Source organism: Triturus cristatus, chromosome 8, assembly GCF_964204655.1.
Source record: "Triturus cristatus chromosome 8, aTriCri1.1, whole genome shotgun sequence".
Taxonomy (NCBI): domain Eukaryota; kingdom Metazoa; phylum Chordata; class Amphibia; order Caudata; family Salamandridae; genus Triturus; species Triturus cristatus.
The window spans coordinates 403,905,522-403,924,512 of NC_140591.1; the positions used below are offsets into that span (position 1 = coordinate 403,905,522).

At 48.3% G+C, this 18,991-nt stretch overlaps 2 protein-coding genes across 12 annotated transcripts in view; one reads left to right on the forward strand and one right to left on the reverse strand.

Moving 5' to 3' along the window:
* LOC146802199 (serine/threonine-protein kinase Nek5-like) overlaps nucleotides 1-18,991 on the reverse strand; it is a 383,120-nt gene that overhangs the window by 356,486 nt on the left and 7,643 nt on the right. The gene's annotated exons all lie outside the window — the stretch shown is intronic.
* The window catches only part of LOC146802200 (uncharacterized), a 238,746-nt gene that overhangs the window by 105,598 nt on the left and 114,157 nt on the right, over nucleotides 1-18,991 (forward strand). For 3 of the 11 annotated variants that reach the window (XR_014967710.1, XM_085621793.1, XM_085621794.1), the window contains one exon: nucleotides 11,939-12,015. The exons of 7 other annotated variants lie outside the window; for them this stretch is intronic. Coding sequence is in view for 2 of the 4 variants with exons in the window: in XM_085621793.1 (XP_085477919.1) it covers nucleotides 11,991-12,015 (25 nt within the window). In the remaining 2 variants the exon portion in view is untranslated. Of the gene's footprint in view, nucleotides 1-11,938; nucleotides 12,016-17,809; nucleotides 17,893-18,991 lie in introns of those variants that run through there. One more of the 11 variants, XR_014967714.1, reaches the window with a different exon arrangement.

Here is an 18,991-nt window from a genome sequence, read left to right on the forward strand (position 1 = left end):
AACACACCACATAATTACACTCTACTCAATGCAATATAAATACACTCCACATAATACCACTCAGTGCCACGTAATAACACACCACATAATTACACTCTACTCAATGCAACATAAATACACTCCACATAATACCATTCAGTACCACATAATTACACGTCACATAATTACACTCTATTCAATGCAACATTAATACACTCCACATAAAACCACTGTAATACATAATTACACACCACATAATTACACTCTACTCAATGCAACATAAATACACTCCACAAAATACCACTCAGTGTGACATAGTTACATGCCACATAGTTACACTCTACTCAATGCAACATAAATACACTCCACATACCACTCAGTACCACATAATTACATGCCACATAATTACACTCTACTCAATACAACATAAATACACTCCATATAAATGCACTTTATTCCACATACCACCAATCAACATAAATGCACTCCACACATGACACAATTTCACTAAGCATAATTTTACTCAACACCACAGTTCCAGGCCACACAATTTAACTCCACACATTTCCAATACACACCACATAATTACACACCAAACAGCATATTTCAACTCCACAATCCACAACGTACCTCCAAACCACACCCTATAGTGGCACTACCTGAGCACCAAACATCACTCACCACCACCATTTTGCATCAGCGCACCACCTAAGCATCACCTAAACATCACCTAAGCATCACGTCAGTCTGCTCTCGGAATCTGGCATCTGTTGATTCTCCCCTTGTGTCCGTCCGCTGCTCGTGTTCTAATTAATTTACTGTTTTCCAACCTCCACTCCCCCGGTATTTATGTACCGCTCCCCCATTACAAAAAAAATGATGACAAACAAGCATGAGAACAGGCAGTAAGAAATTGCCAGCAGTGCAAGTACAAAAAAACTAGAAGACATTTTTTGTGTTAAAATCTTTTTTTTAATCAGGTTATTCAGTTGTATATAATATCGTCTTGGTTTGTATAAAGGTAATAAAAATGCTTGATACTTTTTATTATAACTTTTCAACATGATGCACAGCAGCCACAATGCTGTACAACATAGACAACAGTTCTGGCTAAACACATAAGGTCCCAAAGGCGAGATCTATTGGCTATGCCAATGTTTGTTTCTCATGAGCCCCACACCAGTGATGCCAGTGCTGCCGAATATCAAGGCTGCCTACTCTAGATTCCACCTCATGACCCTTTTTTCCACCACCTAGCATCTTCTGTCTCTTTCTATCACTCTTGCAGGTTCTCTTTCATACTTGTTTTCACCTTTTGTCACTCTTTCTGAAATGATTAAAAACCGCTCTTTGAGTTAATCATATGACATGCTCACTGACCATGTTTTCTGTTCCACCAAAGCAGCATACTATTTATATGTTTCGTGCTAACAGACCAGTGATTGCTGAACACACTACACTTCAGCTCGTAAAATATATTCAGATTGGCCTCTGTTTCTGCTATAATTGTTATGGGCAAGGTTGAGCATGGGATTACAGTATAGATCACATTACTTTTTTTAATAATTAGAAGAAAAATGCTATCACAAGCACGCTGCATAATCTAGGGGCATATGTGCAAATTGAAACAGCCACAGATGTTGTAGGAAAGTAGGATCTTCTTCTATGGTTACCCCCACTTTTTGCTTGATGTAATGCTGTTTATGACTAATCTGACTGGGATCCTGCTAATCAGGACTCCAGTCTCTGAGCTTTCTCCCTTAAATAATTTTGGTAAGTATGTAGGTACATCTCAGATTGGACACTGGTGCAACCTTATCAGTCCCTAGTATATGGTACTAAGGTACCCAGGGCATAGGTACACCAGGGGTCCCCCATGGGCTGAAGCATGTATTATGCAATCCATGGCAGACCACTCCATTTATATCTACAGTCCTGCCATTGCAGCCTATGTAAGTTGGTGCTAACACCACTTACAAAAGATATAGGTTTACCTATATCTAAGGTCACTGCACTTAAAACCTATAAGACACCCCTACAGCAGGCCTTACAATCCTGAAGGCAGGGTGCTTGATTTTAAGTGTGAGGGTGCCCCTGCATTAGCAGGACATATAGAGGGGCACCGTGTTATTACGCGATGACCATCTCAAAACTGGATGTAACGATCCTGTCGTGTTTGGTATCAAACACATTGGAATCACACATCACACCATAAACGGTGTGGAGGTATGATTCCATGCACCGTAAAGCTCCTTTGGGAGGCCCTCGGTGCTCCCGGTCCCAGTCTTCCAGACCCGGACAACAAGTTAGGGCTGCTGCCGGCCAGAGACACATTTCTGCCCTCCTGCTGTTGAGCCAAACTCGAGCAGGGGAAGGCAGAACAATAGGCATCCTGTCACAGGGAGGTGTGACCACCTCCCAGATAGGGTTTAGCGTATTGGGACAGGGTGGGGGTGCTTGCCAGCGCCACATAGTCTGCGTGCAGGGAACACGTGGAGCCCTCCATGCATAGTCTAGTCCACACCAGTTCAGGGAGCCGTTGGCTCCCGCTATTGCGCAAAGCTGGACAAAGGACAGGGGAATATCATCCCCCTTGTCCAGCCCCTCCTTAGGGAGGGATTCCTGAATCATTTCAACCCTTTCCTAGGGTACTTAAAGGCTTACCTGAGGGTGGGTCCCTATATCCGTTGTGGGACACGATTCTTTTCAGACACCACTTCTTCGACCGTCTGGGCAGTCTGGACTTTGCTCTGGGCATCAAGGCTACAACCGGGAAGACTCCTGCTGCTCCTGCTCTCCGTGCCCTGCTCAGCAGCAGCAACATCCAGGCCTGTGCACCGTGCAGGATCCTTCCAAGGCCTGTGGGCATCCAAGACACCTGAAAGAATCGCCCTTGAAGTGAAGGGGCCACTTCCCTGCATCTGCAGGCACCGCTACTAAGCTGACCGGTCTGCTGATCCTGGGTTCCCACGGACTACAAAAGGTCAGCAACACAGGTGGGGGTTCTTCACATCCCTCGAGGCCTGCCCTGTCCTCTCATCAGGTTTGAGGCCAGTATCCCTCGTCGGAGCCGCAGGAACCGAACCCCTGTGCACCACGTCGACTTGCAGTTGCAAAGGCTTATTGGCTTCCTTCCACCAAGATCTTTGGGCTCCAAATAGCCCCAACCTCAAGCATCTCCAGTGACCAAGATCTTCATCCTCACCACAACACTTGCATCGTGGGCCTGCTTCTTTGGTGAGCTGCTCAAGGTCCTCTCGCGACTCCAGTGCCTCCGGCCTGTGGGTCCTCTTGAGGGTCATCTTTGAATTCTTTGGGCTCCCCTGATTGTTCACGGCCTGCCCTGACTGTGCTACTCGTAGCAAGTAACCTGGACCTTGCTGGTCCCGACATTGCACCTTCTTCTTCCACGTGGTTTGCATTTGCCAAGGCTTGTTGGTGCTCCTGACGGACACCGACCCGTCAACTCTCGACATCCGACCTGGGACAGCTCGTGAACGGCTCCTGGTCTTCCGCAGCATCGCCTAGTTCTCACAGTTGCAGCTCAAAGGTCACTGTCAACTATCCTGCAGCACCCGACATTGGTGGGCATTCGTCTTCTGTGCCTCCTAGTCACTTCCAAGTGGCTCTGTCCCCTCTGCTTTCAGGTACTCCTCGACTTGAATCCACCTTTGGGTTCCACCGGACACTTTCACCTTCTCCAGCAGTGGCATCTTCCTGAAGTCCTCCATTGTGTTCGACGGCGGTTTCCAACGCTGCTTCACACTATGCACCCGGCTTCCCTGGGGCAGGTATCCAGGTTTCTAAGGATCCATGGGTGGGATGGGTCTCCAACCTTCTGTCTTCCACAGGGTTTCTTCAGGAGGGTCCACTAGGAAGGGTCCTTCTTTAAAATTGCAACGGCGACTTACCTATTGACTTGCATTGATCGCGCGGTCGAGTTCCCACACGGCCTCCGTGGGGCTCCTGGTTACTTACATTGGGTGGTTCCTTGGGTCCCCGGAACTTCTACGTCTTCTGGGTATAGTCTTGACTTGAGTCGTGGTTTGCATACCACTAATTTAGGATGTGGTTTGGTCTCCCCCTGGTGACCACTGTGTATTACGTGCTACTTACCTGTTTCTATTGAAAAGTATTGTGTGCAGTGTGTGTATCTCCGGCTAGGAGATACCTGTATGTGTTAGTGAGTCTTCTATTATAAATACATATTTTTATAAATACACTGTGTGGTTGTTTTTCACTTAATCTATATCAATAAGATTATGTTCTGGTAAAACAAGCTACTTTACACTCCTTCTGGACTGAGCCTGAAAGGCTGCTCTCCACAGCTACCACTTAGAGAGCCTTCGAAGGTTGTCTAAAACCCCTAAAATCACCATAAGGGTCATCTGGATTGGTGTAAGGTGGCCACTTATTTATTTATTTATTTGTAAAGTTTTATATAGCGCGAACATGATCACGAGGGATATCAGAGCGCTTTACAATTGGAGGGAGAGGAGAGGTAACAGTTGCAGTACGTGTCAAATGGGAATACCAGACAGAACACATATCAAATAGGACTCACAGAACAAGAGCGGTTACAATATAAGGGGTCAACAGAGAGTAAGATAATCACTGGTACATAGCGAAATAGGAGGGGAGCAAATGATTCGGAGAGAAAAGAAAAAAAGAATAGTATCCAGCGCAGGGATAAAAGGTGTAAGTCCAGTGCATTAGAGCAGACGATCCAACAACCTATTAAGGTAAGAACTTGTTCATAAGGAATCTTTTTACTTCCAATTTGAAACCAACCTTGGAGGAGATTCTACGCATTTCCGGTGGGAGAGAGTTCCAGATCTTCGGTGCAGAGCCGGCGAAAGCTCGGTGACATGTTCTCTTTTTGTGGAAGATCTGAGGTTTCAGGAGGAGAGAGTTAACACTCCTAGAAGGTCTATCCCCTCCGGATAGTTTCAGTTTTTGCGCTAGATAACTGGGGGTTTTGAAATGGAGGGCTTTGTGAGATAGGCAGGCAATCTTTAGCTGTATTCTTGCTCCGTAGAGCAGCCAATTTAGAGATTTTAGGACTGGGAAGATGTACGCATTTCTTTTGGTACCCGTAACTAATCTGGCCGCAGCATTCAATGAGGCCCTTAGTGGGGCCAAGGTATATTTGGGGAGACCACACTAACATAAGTGTACATCATATACCAAGCCAGTTTCTAACAGATGTGTATTAATTTATTACTCATTTGATCTAAAAACAATTAATGTGTTTTCTCAGAGAGCGTTGTTAGATAGGTTCAACAGGGTTCAGTGCTCTGCGTAAGGAATATGAAAATGAACCTTCAAAATCAATCGATTCCATATAACCCTGCAGTTTTGCTTCACAATTTCTGGCCCCAGTATGTTATGTCAGAGTGCAAATTTATCAAGATATTTCATACTTTGGATGTGAGGATGTTTAGTGATGACTTTACAGGGCTCGAAAAATGTACTCGACCGCTCGCAAATGCGAGTGATTTTTGTGAAGGGCGAGCCAGTTTTCAGGCCTACTTGACCGGCCTGGCGAGTGCTATCTGCCGCCACTGCAGTAGCAGGTGAAAGGCTCTAGGGGGCAGCACGCACCACCTAGCATAGTGGTGGTGGTGCGGTGTGCGGTGAAGGCTCTAGAGGGCAGCAGGGTACGACGCCAATCAAGTGGTGGTGCGGTGTGCGGTGAAGGCTCTAGGCGGCAGCAGGGTGCACACACCACCTAACATAGTGGTGGTGGTGTGGTGCGCTGCTTATCGTTTTGTGGGTCCCAGGGCCGTCAATCGTGTAGCGCGCGAAAAGCGCTACCAATGACGGCCCAAGACATCATTTTGGCCTGCCCCCGCGCTGTGCTGCTTAAAGTGCAGCAGTGACGCAGCACGCAACCACGCGCTCTCTTCAGTGGAGTCGGGAGTGCAGGGCGATTTGGCTTGCCGTCTAGGAGAGGTGAGTCACAGTTTTTTCCATTATGTATGATTATGGTGATGTTGGGGGATATAACGCAGATAGCATAGGAATTGAATGTTCATGAAATTAGACGATTCTTCTCACCATTTTGCATTATTTCTTTATGGTTCTCTGCTCTGCATTTTTAACTACATACTACATAGGGTACTATGGAAGTACAGACACCACAATGTATCTTTCTCTTTCGCGCTGCTGAAGTACTTTTAATGAGGGGCCTAGAATTCCTCCCTTACTCAAAGTAAACTCTTTAGCGTTACAGTCATTCTTTAAACACTGGATCTCAATGAATGCGCGCAACATCCTGTGATTCTGGGCAAATCATTTCATCTCCATCATGTGCCTATCAAAAATGAATGCATCCTCATGTAACGCAACTGGTGCTCGTGTAAAGCGCTCTGATACATCAAGTTCGCGCTATATAATACTCCGAAAAAAATGTAGGCAGACAATGGTAGGAAGAGGGGCTGTAATCTGCCCTTCCTTCTAAACAAGCATTTGCAATGCAGTAATTCTCGAATAACTGAAAGTTTGAGCAAAAAATAATGCTACGGCGCGCCAATAGCTCAAACTCAGTAATGCGAGATCTATTGCATTGCAAATCTTGCATCTCTTGTTAATGACGCTGCCTCATTTTTCCAAAATCGATAGCCATTAGCTGGGGAAGATTTGAATGTTGTCATTTATGTAGCTTAGACCCAGCTCACTAAGGCAAATGAAATGTGGGGTGGAAAGAGGGGCAGATACAAGCTTTAAAAAAAAAAAAGCAACTTTCCTGTGTTTGAATTACTGAAAAGTCCCTGATGCCCCAATCTACCGCCTCGTATCTAGCGACCGGTACACATTGCATGGAATAGATTTGAAGCATGGGAGCACATGCTTGGTCCCAGGGGGGCAGGGGCCTAATTGCTGGAGAGCGGCCTTTCCCTTGAATCTGGACAGGAGAACGGGTTATCTGAAGATACAAAGGAAATCAAATGAAATGTCTTCCCAGAGAGCTTATAATAATCCTGCTTATGCAAGTTGCATTAGAGCATTGTGTGATGAATGTACTATGCTGACACTGTTTCTCGTTGCTCAAGTGGGTGTATTTGTGAATATTTGTATGTTTCCCTCACCTTCATTGTTTGATTTTGCTCGCAAGAAAGTGTCACTCATCACCTAGGTGCGGATTGTGCAGATTGTGTGACCGCTAATTACGACACCTCCAGTTTCCCCCCAAAAAGTACGTTTAGGCCCAGAGTTAGGCCTTGGGAGGGGGGAGTGAGCTTCACTATCGGGAGTGGTTTCCATAAAAAGATGGCGCAATTGCAGGGAACAGCCTCAGCTGCTAGAATCCACAGGGCAGACCCCAATGTCACATTAAAACTAGACTATTGGTTTTGTCAGTGCCTATGCCAGGAGTACTTTTTGGAATGATTAAGGTTGTGTCCAGATCAGAGAGACCTGGTAGCTTTAATTTTTGCTGCATGCTGGTTATTAGGGAGCAGGATTTTCTAATATGTGACAGTAAGTGTGCCTGACCGGAGACGTTTTAAACTGCTATGTGCGTGCCTGCCTGGCTTAAGCAGTGTTGCAGCTAGCGTGCTGGTGAGCCCATGTGTCTGTGGTGGGTAAGTTGATCTTGCCTCCTTTTCTTTTGTTAGTCTTGTTGTTGGTGCATTGCTGTGATGTAAGTCTACCTTAATAGTAAGTTTATTTGTGTAGCGGAAATCCTGTCTTGGGAATTCGGAACAACTGGTGTCTCCTAGTAGTCCAGTGCCAAAATGAAAGTTGTCCCATTATTTTCTTGGGTTGTTGGCGCTGCAAATGTTTTGAAAAAAATTCATATGCGATCAGATCAATTTGTGGGTCGAGTGTATTGATGTTAGGTCGAGTACAAAAGTCTACTCACTCGACCTGCAGGTCAAGTAAGTTTTTTTAGATTTGTCGAGCCCTGCTTTAGAAACAACACATTTGGAAACCCTGGGGAATTTAGATAAAGGAAGTCCACTATCTCCTGAAAACATTCCTGGACCTGTGAAGACTACACCTGATGAAGAAGGCCCTGCTGGAACAAGAGTACACTTGACTACTGATGTTTGCCTGGCACTCCTTTCCAGATGTAGTTACCTCGTGCTTGCCTTCTCTAGGGACACAAAAATACAGAAGGCCTCCTGACTCCAGCAAGGTCCATCTCATCACAGGGACTGGACCCTACATGACCCCCTGCTGGAGAGACACCTAGTTCCTAGAACATGCCCTGAAGACCTGTGGCCTTCAGGAATACCCAGAAGGAACCTTATCAGCAGCTCGAGAAAAATGGAACTTAAGACGTTTTGACCCCTTTATGACTGGGGTAAGCTGCTGTGGCTTGCTGTCAAAGGCAATTGTGTGCAAACCTTTTTCCTGTGCAGAAAATGAGCTCAGCAGACCTGTTGGAAAAAGTTATCGGGTCTGTGGATCCGTACCAGTTACAGCTTCCAGCATAGACCAACTGGATATTTTCAGAACTGGAAATGTGACTCTGAGCTTGATTTAGAGTTTCGTGAATAGGTTACTGCATCAAAAGGATGACGGGGTTCTGCAATATAAGATAAAAGATAATACAATTTTAAAAAAAAGTAGAAGGCCCAATAAAGTGAAAAAATGGAAAACAAAAGGACTAGCCCATCCGTTGTGGCACGGAAGCGCACTCATTTTCAGGCAGAGTGTAACATGTGATCAGGCAAAATGCCTTCAAGGGGTAATCAACACCAAAGCCTTTGCCTACAGACTTTAAGAGGGTGTAATAATAATCCACGCTCATGCCTAATGGCTTTTCACAAGTGCCAACCAAGAATCGCTAGTATGGAGTCATCTGTGGTGGAATTATTGGACAATTCCCTAGGCTCTATAAGCCCTGAAGATGCAGTCATTATTGGTGGTGACCTAAATTGTAAATATGAGCCACAAATTGTGTTGGAATCTCTTCTATAGAAAGAGGATAAGGCAAGAGGCATTCCTTAATTAGATGCTGGCACCTCTGTCCCATATACAGTAGCTGCTATGCAACTCTCTCGCTTTGTGTCTGAGCACGGATTGCGAGCCTGCAACGGCAGACCCAAGCACATTTACGTTTAAAAGAGGTGCTGTTAAAACGAAAATTGATTATATAATGGTTAGTGTTACAATATGGGGTAGTGTAGTTAATTTCAAAGTAGACCAAAGAGAAGATAGCGATCATCTTCCTCTTTGTCGGGAGGTATCAGGGAGTCTTTTTGTGTCCTGGGCGCAGGTTAAGGCTAGGAAGATCATCCAGCCCATCATCAGCAAAAATCGTAGGTCAGTTAAGTGGCCACTTTTTGTGAACAAGACAGAAATTATGACAGAGATTTATAATGAATTTTCTGATGCTCTATATCCGTTTGTAGACAGTCTACCTCCTGATATCTCTATCACGCAAATACATTTTTCCTTGGCAGAAAAATGTAAATCGTTCTTGCCCAAGAACCTTTCGAGCCTTGTGATAAAAGGTACCTCTGCGCTTCCTCCCAGGAATCCTTGGTACTCTAAAGATTGCAGTGTGGCAAAGAAGCAGTTGTTAGCGGCTTTGAAAACAAATAATATTGAATCCATAAGAGAGGCCAGGGCAAATTATAAAAGAACACCAGACCAAGCTGAATGAGACTGGGACGTGGTAAATTGGAGTGATTTTTATCCTTGCAGCAAAAAATAAAGATAGTGCTGCCTTTTGAAAAATAATAGCTCAATGCAGCAAAACTGGCAGTATGAGCTTGGAGCATCATCTAGACAGAGGAACTTGGTTAAGCCATGTTTCCCATTTATATTCTGACACGAACGAATATCTGCAAACCACACAAAGTCCAAGCAGAACTGAAACAAACAGTATTGTAACATACTCCCCTTACTTTAGTCTAGAAGAGAATAGGGCAGCAATAGATTCAATTAAACCAGGGAAAGACCAAGGTCACGATACAATTCTGGGGGACCAACTGAGGCACAATAAGGCAGTATGGGTATCATATGTAAATCTGCTTTGCCATGCAGTAGCCTCTGGAGCACCAGTACCTGAAACATGGAGAGAAGCTGAGATCGTACTAGTTTATAAAAAGGGCAATCATCAAGATCCAGCAAACTACAGACACATCAGTTTAATTGACACCTTACAAAAAGTCTATGCCAAGCAAGTGCTAAACAAACTTACTAACTGGATAGTTAAAAATAACATTCTCTCACTGTATCAAATGAGATTCAGACCAAGAACTAGTACACTTGATCAGGTCTTTAGGCTTTTGTGCATAGCATGGAAATATATTAAACTGAGGGGAGGTCATCTATACATTACATTTATTCATCTAAAGGTGGCTTTTGATCTTGTCCTGAGGGACCATTTGTGGGACTCAATGAAAAGCCAAGGTGTGCCAGATGAGCTCTTGGAGGAGATTATTAGATTACATCAAGACCACTCCACCAGGGTTAAATGGGGCCCCGGAGGTGAACTAACGGATGCCATACCTATTAAAAGGGGAGTGAGACAGCGATGCGTGTTGGCACCGACTCTTTTTTCGCTAAATGTTAATGATGTTGTGCAACATTTGCAACAGTGCAAACTCGACTGCCCTAAACTTGGCAGACTCTCAACACCTACGTTATTATTCGCAGATGATACCATCCTGCTATCTCAGACTCCAAAGGGCCTGCAAAGGCTCCTAGATAGCTTTCACAACTACTGTACTATAAAGGGCCTTGAAATCAACCCTAGTAAATCAAAGTACATGGCCATAGGACCGCACAAGTCCTTGAGGAAAATCATTGCTGTCGACAAGCAACACCTGGAATGTGTGCCAAATTTTTGCTATCTTGGTATCACAACAGACGCAAAACTGTCTTGGAAATCTAAAATACAGAAATCCAAAGTTCTTTTGATGCAGAACTCAATGGCCACTGTAAAAAAAACATCAAGCCACTAAATCCAAGGCAGTAACACCGGCCCTGGAGGTTTATAATTATAAGGCACAAACAGCAGCCTTTATGGAGCGGAACTGTGTGTGGGCGGGGGTGGGCAACCTAGGTGTACTTACTATAGATGAAAACTAATTTGTAAGAATGCCGCTCCTTCCCCACAGAAGTACGCTATTGATACTAGTGTACTATGACGTGGACATCAAAAGGATAGAACACCTAGTTGAATTGTGAGCCCTATTACTTTGGGTTCGTTTATGGGTCACACAGGAACATATTAGTTATAAAGAAATTCTGCCTGTTGATGGACATGTCACCTTTCCTTGGTTCCATCATATTAAAACCTGGTTTGATAAACTAGGATTAAGCTGGTTTTGGGACCCTCCCAATGTTAACAGCCAACTTGAAGAGGGTCTTGAATCAAACTTACTGGGAATATGTACTAAATAGTGTCCTTTGTAAATCCAGTTTGGGTACGCTCACTGTTGAGTGTAAAACCGTTTCCTTGTTTTGAACAGTATTTGGATATTGTCCAACTCTAGCTTGCAAAGTCACTATATATGAACTTCCATTTAGGTATCCTTCAGATTAAAATGAACACCACCAGATGGTCATCTGGTTCCATTGTTAAGGGGGGAGCTTTATTGCACACTATGCACTTTAAATGCTGATGAAAATCTTGCACATGAGCTATTTATTTGCCCATCTCATGCCTCTCATGAAAAGGAAGTGGATTAAACCAATATGCTGCACCAAGGGGATTAGAAAATGTCTAGAAGCATTAAGAATTGTAAAAATAGACATGTCACAGCTTATAGTTTTTGGTCCTAGTAGGTAATGCTTTGCTGTAAATTTGGTATGTAGGACAAAGGTCTGAAATTTTAGATTACATGTGGTTTATTTTACCTGATATGTTTTATTGTTTTATATAATCTTGTTTTATTGAGTATATGAGAAGCTGCAAATGTGCTGGATCAACACTGAAAATTGCATTGTATTCTATTTTATGTAATTTTGTATCTATGCTTTTTATGGTTTTCAGCCGAAATAAAAGCAAATTGACTTGATAAACATTGTGTGTGCCGTTTGAGGACATGGTGCAGCAGATCGTATTTGCAGGTAAAGGAATCGAAGTCCTTCTGCCTGGTTTTGCCTGTGGGAGCAATCAGGATACCAGCAGGAGCACAGCTCAGAGCATGTCCCTTTGCTTTTTTGCGCATTATTAATTCTTCGGATCCCACAAGCTGTTTATAATGGAGGCTGCCCCGATTTCTTCGATGCTCCAACTTCTTCAGTGCTGTATCCGCTCCTCCCATTTCCTGAGATCTATAAAATACAGTTTCCACTGAATTACCCGGCCTGCTTAACTTGTCATGGCCTAATACATCCCCGGAACATGAGTTCCATGGGGCGGCGACAGCGATGCTGCCTAATCTGGTCATCAAGCTAAGCGCCACAACATTTTACCATACTGCTATTGGTGAAAGGGTGAAGGATCTATTTAGGTGGCCGACACTTTTCAGGGGGCAGTTTAGTTTTAATGGTAAAGGTCAAAGCCCCCTGCAGAGATCTGTGTTTTGCCCCGTCACGGTTTTGACTCATCATGCAGTAGCACTGAGGTCTAAGGTGCGTACTGAAAAGAACGTGTATTTTGATTAACAGCGGGGTTGTGTCTTGTTGAAGGTTATGTGTCGGCAAACACTTGTCTTGGTCACTTGTGGTTGCACCAGTGCTTTAAATGGGAAAAAAATAGTGCAGGTACTCATTAAAATGGGGTGAGTGGGCGGGGCTGGGGCGGGACTAAGAGCAAGACATACTGTTACTTATTGACTTACTTGCAGCAGGTACCAAAACACACGAGAAATGCGTTTCTATAAACAAAATAGGTTAACTCCTCGCAAAAGCCAAAGGCGATGATGTTTTAACATTTCCTTGTTTAATAATATTTGAAGTTTCCATACTGTTATTTGGTGTTGCGCGCACGCACGCACACCCACCCCATATACCTCCCAAGAGTGTCTCGAATCTACCCCCCCCCCTTTCTCCTCACACAATAGGGCTTTGGGGGGGTGGCGGCCGACCAACGGGAGGCCTGCCTCCCCTGGGAAGTTTTGGGCCGGTGGTGCAGTCCAGAGCCCAATTGGGCTTGTTGGGCTACATTTGGGCTTGTTGGGCTACATTTGGGCTCGTTGGGCTACATTTGGGCTGGGGGGATATGTATGCAGCCATTTTAGGTCACCAGCCACCATTTCGGTGGGGTGACACGGCAGCCGGCCTGGGGGTTAGTCAGGGTGAGGAAATTTTGTCCTTTTGCTGCCCTCTCCAGCGCTGAGACCCCCTCGCTTTCGAGGTGCCTTGCACCTCTGTTCAGGTAGGGCCTTAAGTCCTCCTCTGTAAGCCACACATCTTCTATAGCAACCGGCTGGATGGGGGGAGGGGGGTAATTCCAAAGGCAGCAGCCCCTCGCGCAGCCCTTCTCATGTACGCTTGTCTTTTACCCCACATTTAGACAGCGCTTGGCATACATGGAGAATTTTCAGGGATTTGCCTGTTAACATGGACATCCCTTCCTATCATGGTGCCATGGAAAGGTAATTTTCAGGGATTTCCATGTTACATGGACATCCCATCCTGTCCGGGGGCTATCGTGAAGCTTTGACCAGCTGTCCACATTGTCATATTCAGGTCGGTAACTGGGTTATCCTTGCTTACACGTGTTGGGAGGATGGGACCGGCCGGGGTTGGTGGAGCGGGGGGATTCATGCCGTGTCTGGAGGGCGGGCAGGGGAGGAGCGCGCGGGCGAGGAGGGGGAGTCGTCGGAGTGGAGCTCTGGGGTGGAGGAGGGTTCGGGGAGTGGTAGGTTGGGGTCGGGTTTCGGGGTGCCGGACGCGGGGCCGGGGGGACTCTCTGAGGGACGGGGCGGTCATCAGTCGTGTCACGGACTTGGGCGGGGAGCAGTGGGGACCTGGTGGGGGTACCCACGGGTGATAGGGACAGACAGGGAGAATAACCCCGGCATGTCGGACTCCTCGTTTTCTTTGCAGGGGCAGCAGGCACGGCACTCAGTGAGTTACATGCGGCTCCACCCACCGAGCGAATGGGCAGGCTCTGCCTCGTGCGGGTGTCTGGCCCCAGCGAGGGACCTAGTAGACGGAATACGCCCCAGTGGGTCGCTGCGGCCTCTGGGGGCACAGGGTCCAGAACACCAGCAGGATACAACGGATGGGCTTGCGGTACCGCTGCGGGAGGGTGGGGTAGTAGGGGGAGTTAGCCGCTAGGTCTGGATGCAAATATTACCATACTGACGACAAGGCCCTTCCCTGAGCCATAATGTGTTACTGTGAACTGGGGATCCCGGGCTGGTGTCCGCGGAGGACGGCCCATTGCTGTGGGGATCACGGGCTGGAGTCCACGGAGGGCGGCCCATTGCGGTAGGATCACGGGCTGGAGTCCACGGTGGACGGCCCATTGCTGTGGGATCACGGGCTGGAGTCCACGGAGGGAGGCCCATTGCTGTAGGATCACGGGCTGGAGTCCACAGTGGACGGCCCATTGCTGTGGGATCACGGGCTGGAGTCCACAGAGGACGGCCCATTGCTGTGGGATCACGGGCTGGAGTCCACGGTGGACAGCCCATTGCTGTGGGATCACGGGCTGGAGTCCACGGAGGGAGGCCCATTGCTGTAGGATCACGGGCTGGAGTCCACAGTGGACGGCCCATTGCTGTGGGATCACGGGCTGGCGTCCACAGAGGACGGCCCATTGCTGTGGGATCACGGGATGGAGTATGTGGTGGAAGGGGGGGGGGGGTCACTAATGCGGTGTCTAGTTTTGAAGAAGGTCAGGACAGATTGCGTGCAGTGGCGGATGGAGTGCCGGCCTCCCCCACCTTCACCACTGGTTAGGCGGCGCGCTTCAGCAGGACGCCGACCTTGGCGCCAGGTAAGGCACCGGTGTACACGCGGGGGCGGTGGCACGCCACACGAAGGGGGGGGAGGGCTCTGTGGGCTTTGGTAAGGTGCGCTTCAGCAAGGTGCTTATGGGGGGGGAGTGGTCCGCTGAAGAGGAGTGGGAGCTGGCCAAGCGGCCGGGGGTGGCCATGGCATTGCGGATTGGTGGACTGCCTTCATTGATATACGGCGGGGTATGCTGGGCAATATCCAGACGGGCCCGCCTGTGTTGAAATTCATGGACGTGGTCCGAAGAGCCCCGGTAGAGTGCGGAGATGCAAGTGGTCACGCTGTGATGGTTGAGTTGCTAGGCGCAGGTGGCTTGGGACCCGATAGCTGAGTGGGGGGGGGATAGGCACCCCAATCTTTACCTCTGAGACCAAGCTGGCAAGCTCCCAGGGATCACGGGGGGACGCTTCCTACTTCTGCAGTAAGTAAAGACCGGGGATGTCTTTGAAGGAACCACCTACACGGTTATAAATTTGTAACATATGTATGCATACTTTTAGGCGCCTCGTAGGAGCCTTTATCCGACACCACGGTGCTGGGCGACCTATACCGGCGACCATGGGGAGGGTACAGTGGCAGTGCACGAGGCACTCGGACGCCGCTGGTATGGTGCCTCCTTTCGGACCCGCCCCACACGTGGGGGGTGGGGGTACACGGCGGATGGCACTGGGAGCATGTGGGGACTCCACTGAAGGCACGTGGGCCAGACAGTACGGCTAGTTTATGCATGGTGGATCGTAGTGCTCGGGCAGTCACCCTTGGTGCACCACGATGGGACAGGCTTTATCGGGGGGCAGCAGTCCAAACAGGGCCCGCAGCATACCACCGGGGGTGGGGGTGGCAGCAGGCCTCTGGTGTGTCTGGAAAAGCCTAGTCCGCACACGCATCGGGGCCTTGGGGAACATTTGCGGGCGTCTTCTCCACGGCCCGTGGACGAAGGGCTCTTGATGGGGAGGGAGGGGCCTGAGGAAGGTTCCGGCTCGATTACGGCGGTCCCAGGCCGCTGGGGGGGCTGATGACTTGCAAATGGAAATTGCTACGACACACGGGACGTGGTGCGAGCAGCTGGGAACCTGGAACCCCGGGAAAGGCGCATGGTGGGCCCCTTTTGCTGGTGCCCCTTGGCTAACCGCTCATTTATACACTTGGGGGGCGCCACAGGCCGACGCGGGCATTACAGGTTGGGCCCACACCAACCCTGGCAAGGAGGGCATTCGGTGGGTGGTTCCGTCTTTATAGACAAACTACAGCGGGGAGGTGCTTTATCCTGTGCACTACTTGAGCGTTCTCGCTAGCTTCTGGTGGGTTTGTCATGGTGCACTGTACACAGATGGTCACACATTGCCTGGATGACTTTTCCTGGGGGGGCGGCCCGGTTCTGCGGACTGTCGGTAGCAACTGACAAGTTTTTAGAGCCCATGGGTCACCTGGGGTGCACCTGGCAGTAGAGTTGACACAAGGTCCTAGTGCAGTTTTGTCAATTTATTGGTATTGAGTTGGTGGTGTGGGCGATACAAGCCCGCTTGCGGATAGACCAACAACTGCACATGCTGATGTGAATCGATGGGTCGCTGGCCACACTGGAGGTGACAGTTGGGGTGGTGTATGGTAGTATGGTTTCTGCTAGGACGCCACAATTTTGGTGGTAGGGTGGGGGCAGATTTTCAGTAGGGGGTTGGGGGTGACGAGGGCAGGTGTGTCGATGCTCCATCCTTAAGTGCTCCTGTCGGTCGTTCCCTTGGCGACGCCGGAGAACAGAGAAGATCACGATCTCTGAAGCCGTGGCTGGGGAGGGAGGCTTTGGGTTTTACTGGCGCCCGCAACCCTGGAAGAACGGGAAGAGGGTTTATTTTTTGCCTTTATGGAACTTGTTACACTGGTGATGGCCGTGGCAGTATGGGCCAGGGATTTGGTGCTCAGGAAAGCGATCTCTAGTAGTGGACACCATGTCAGTAATACAGGGGTAAACAGACCATCAACTTGGGAGGCCCGGGTGCGGAGGTTGCGGGGGTTTGTGTGGCGAGGTTTAGACCATGGAATCCAGTTTCGGGACAGGCATGGGCCGGGAGTGGGATCGTACACTGCAGACGCTTGGTCTCTCTCTACGTGGTGGAGGTTGCATTTGCTAGTCACGGAAGGACGCCAGTCCCTGCGGGGATGTGGTATGTCGGAGACAAAGGGTTACGCGGTTAGTTTTGGGGTCACTGGCCTCGGCCACATGGAGGCCATCTGAGCAGGTTTGGCAGGGACTTCATGAGGGGGGGCCCAAGGCAACGAGCGGGGCAAGGGAAAGGGAGGAGCAGGTAGGGCAGTTTATGTTGTCCATGAGTGGCAACGGTTGGTCTACGGTATCTATGGAAGGTATGCTGTCTGCAATAACCTTCATGGGCAAATTATGTTGGAGTTAGGTGCCTTCGGCGGGAGAATGGGGCAGTTGCGTAACAACGGTTGGGCACGTGAGAGGGGAGGCGGACCCCAGGCATTTGTCTGTCGGGCTGCTGGCCGGCTTTAGTGGGTCCTGCGGCAGATTAGGCCGGGTTGCAGAGGGATGGGTGTCGCAGGTCACGCGGTCTGGGATGCACATGTGGGCATTTCAGGTTTCAGAATGGCTGGGGGAAAAGGGGGGGAGGTTGCCCTGAGGGACAGGGGTGGTAGCGCGGCTCGCACGAGCAAGAACGGTCTCTTCGCCATGTTGGGCCTCATTCCTTTCCGTGTTGGGGTGAATATAGCCGCCGCAAATCGGGGCAAAACAGATGGTACAGGCAGTAACATGCATGCCTTTTAAAAAAAAAAAAAAAACAGAAGGTGTTTGGGGGGTTGACTTTATGCATGCAGGACGTGGGAAGTTGGGCTGCGTTAGAACATGCATTCAGCTGCGGGGCTCCGGGGAAGGGGTAACATAGTGCTCATTTCTGGGTCTCATATATGTGTCTTTTCAGGTGCGGTGGCAGGGCCTGCCGGGGTGGCCTCCTCCATATGGATCGTGGGACATTCCTTTGTCATATGGGCAGAGCGTTATGAATTTCGAAGGGAAAGGTTTGGATTTGGGTTTAGTCTCACGGTTGTTTCATTGTTCCTGGCACGGTACGGGGGGTATGGAAGTGGCACGAATTGTTTCATACGTACACAGAATGATTCAGGGTGATATTCGTCCCGATGTTTGCTTATTCAGCTGGGGGGACATGACCTGGGTCAGTGTAAAGCTTAGCACTGTGAAAGGAAGGCAGACGGACCTCCTGGGGGTCAGGCAGCAGGGATCAGATCACGCAGAATATGGACAGAATTCACGTCACAAAGGCACCGGAGGGGGGTAGAGCGGCCAGCAGCACTAGATAAGGCCAGAAGGTGGTTCAACAGGCCTTGGTGACGAGGGGGCACAGGGATAGTAGAATTTCCGGTGCTTAAGTGTGCTGCGGTTCATGACATCGGAAAGATGGGGGCACACTGGTCACGTTTCTGGACTGGAGTTAGACTGCAATCAAATCCAGGAGGTTGTATTGGGCATATAAATACAATAACGTAAAAAATACAAAAAAAAAAAAAAAAAAAGGGTCCCTAGTTGGAGGGTCAGAAAAGTCTGGAGCCCAGAATTTTCCGAGTGGCGTTCTCCTTAGTAATAGTTGGTAGATCTGTTCACAGTTTAAGTTTATTGGTTGGAAAATGTCACTCCGGGTACACGCAGGAAGGGGAAGTAACACAGGAAGGTTACATAGATAGTTATTTTAGGAAATGATAAGACGTTACACGTTTAATGAGTCAGCAGGGAAGAGAGAGTTGGCCTGGGGGTTAGTCAGGGTGAGGAAATTTTGTCCCACCCTCCCTCCCCGTTTGTTAAATGGGACGGGGGAGCAGTTAATTTTCAAAAATTTAAAGGGGGTTTGGATTATTGGGGTTTTTTCATTTTGGTTCGGTGGTTTTGTTGGGAACAGGTGCACCGGGTGGGGAAAACATGTACTGTTTGGTTGTCGCTTGAAGCAGGTGCGGGCTTTTTGTACCAGGGTTATGGTTTATGAGGGGGTGTTCTCCTTAGTAATAGTTGGTAGATCTGTTCACAGTTTAAGTTTATTGGTTGGAAAATGTCACTCCGGGTACACGCAGGAAGGGGAAGTAACACAGGAAGGTTACATAGATAGTT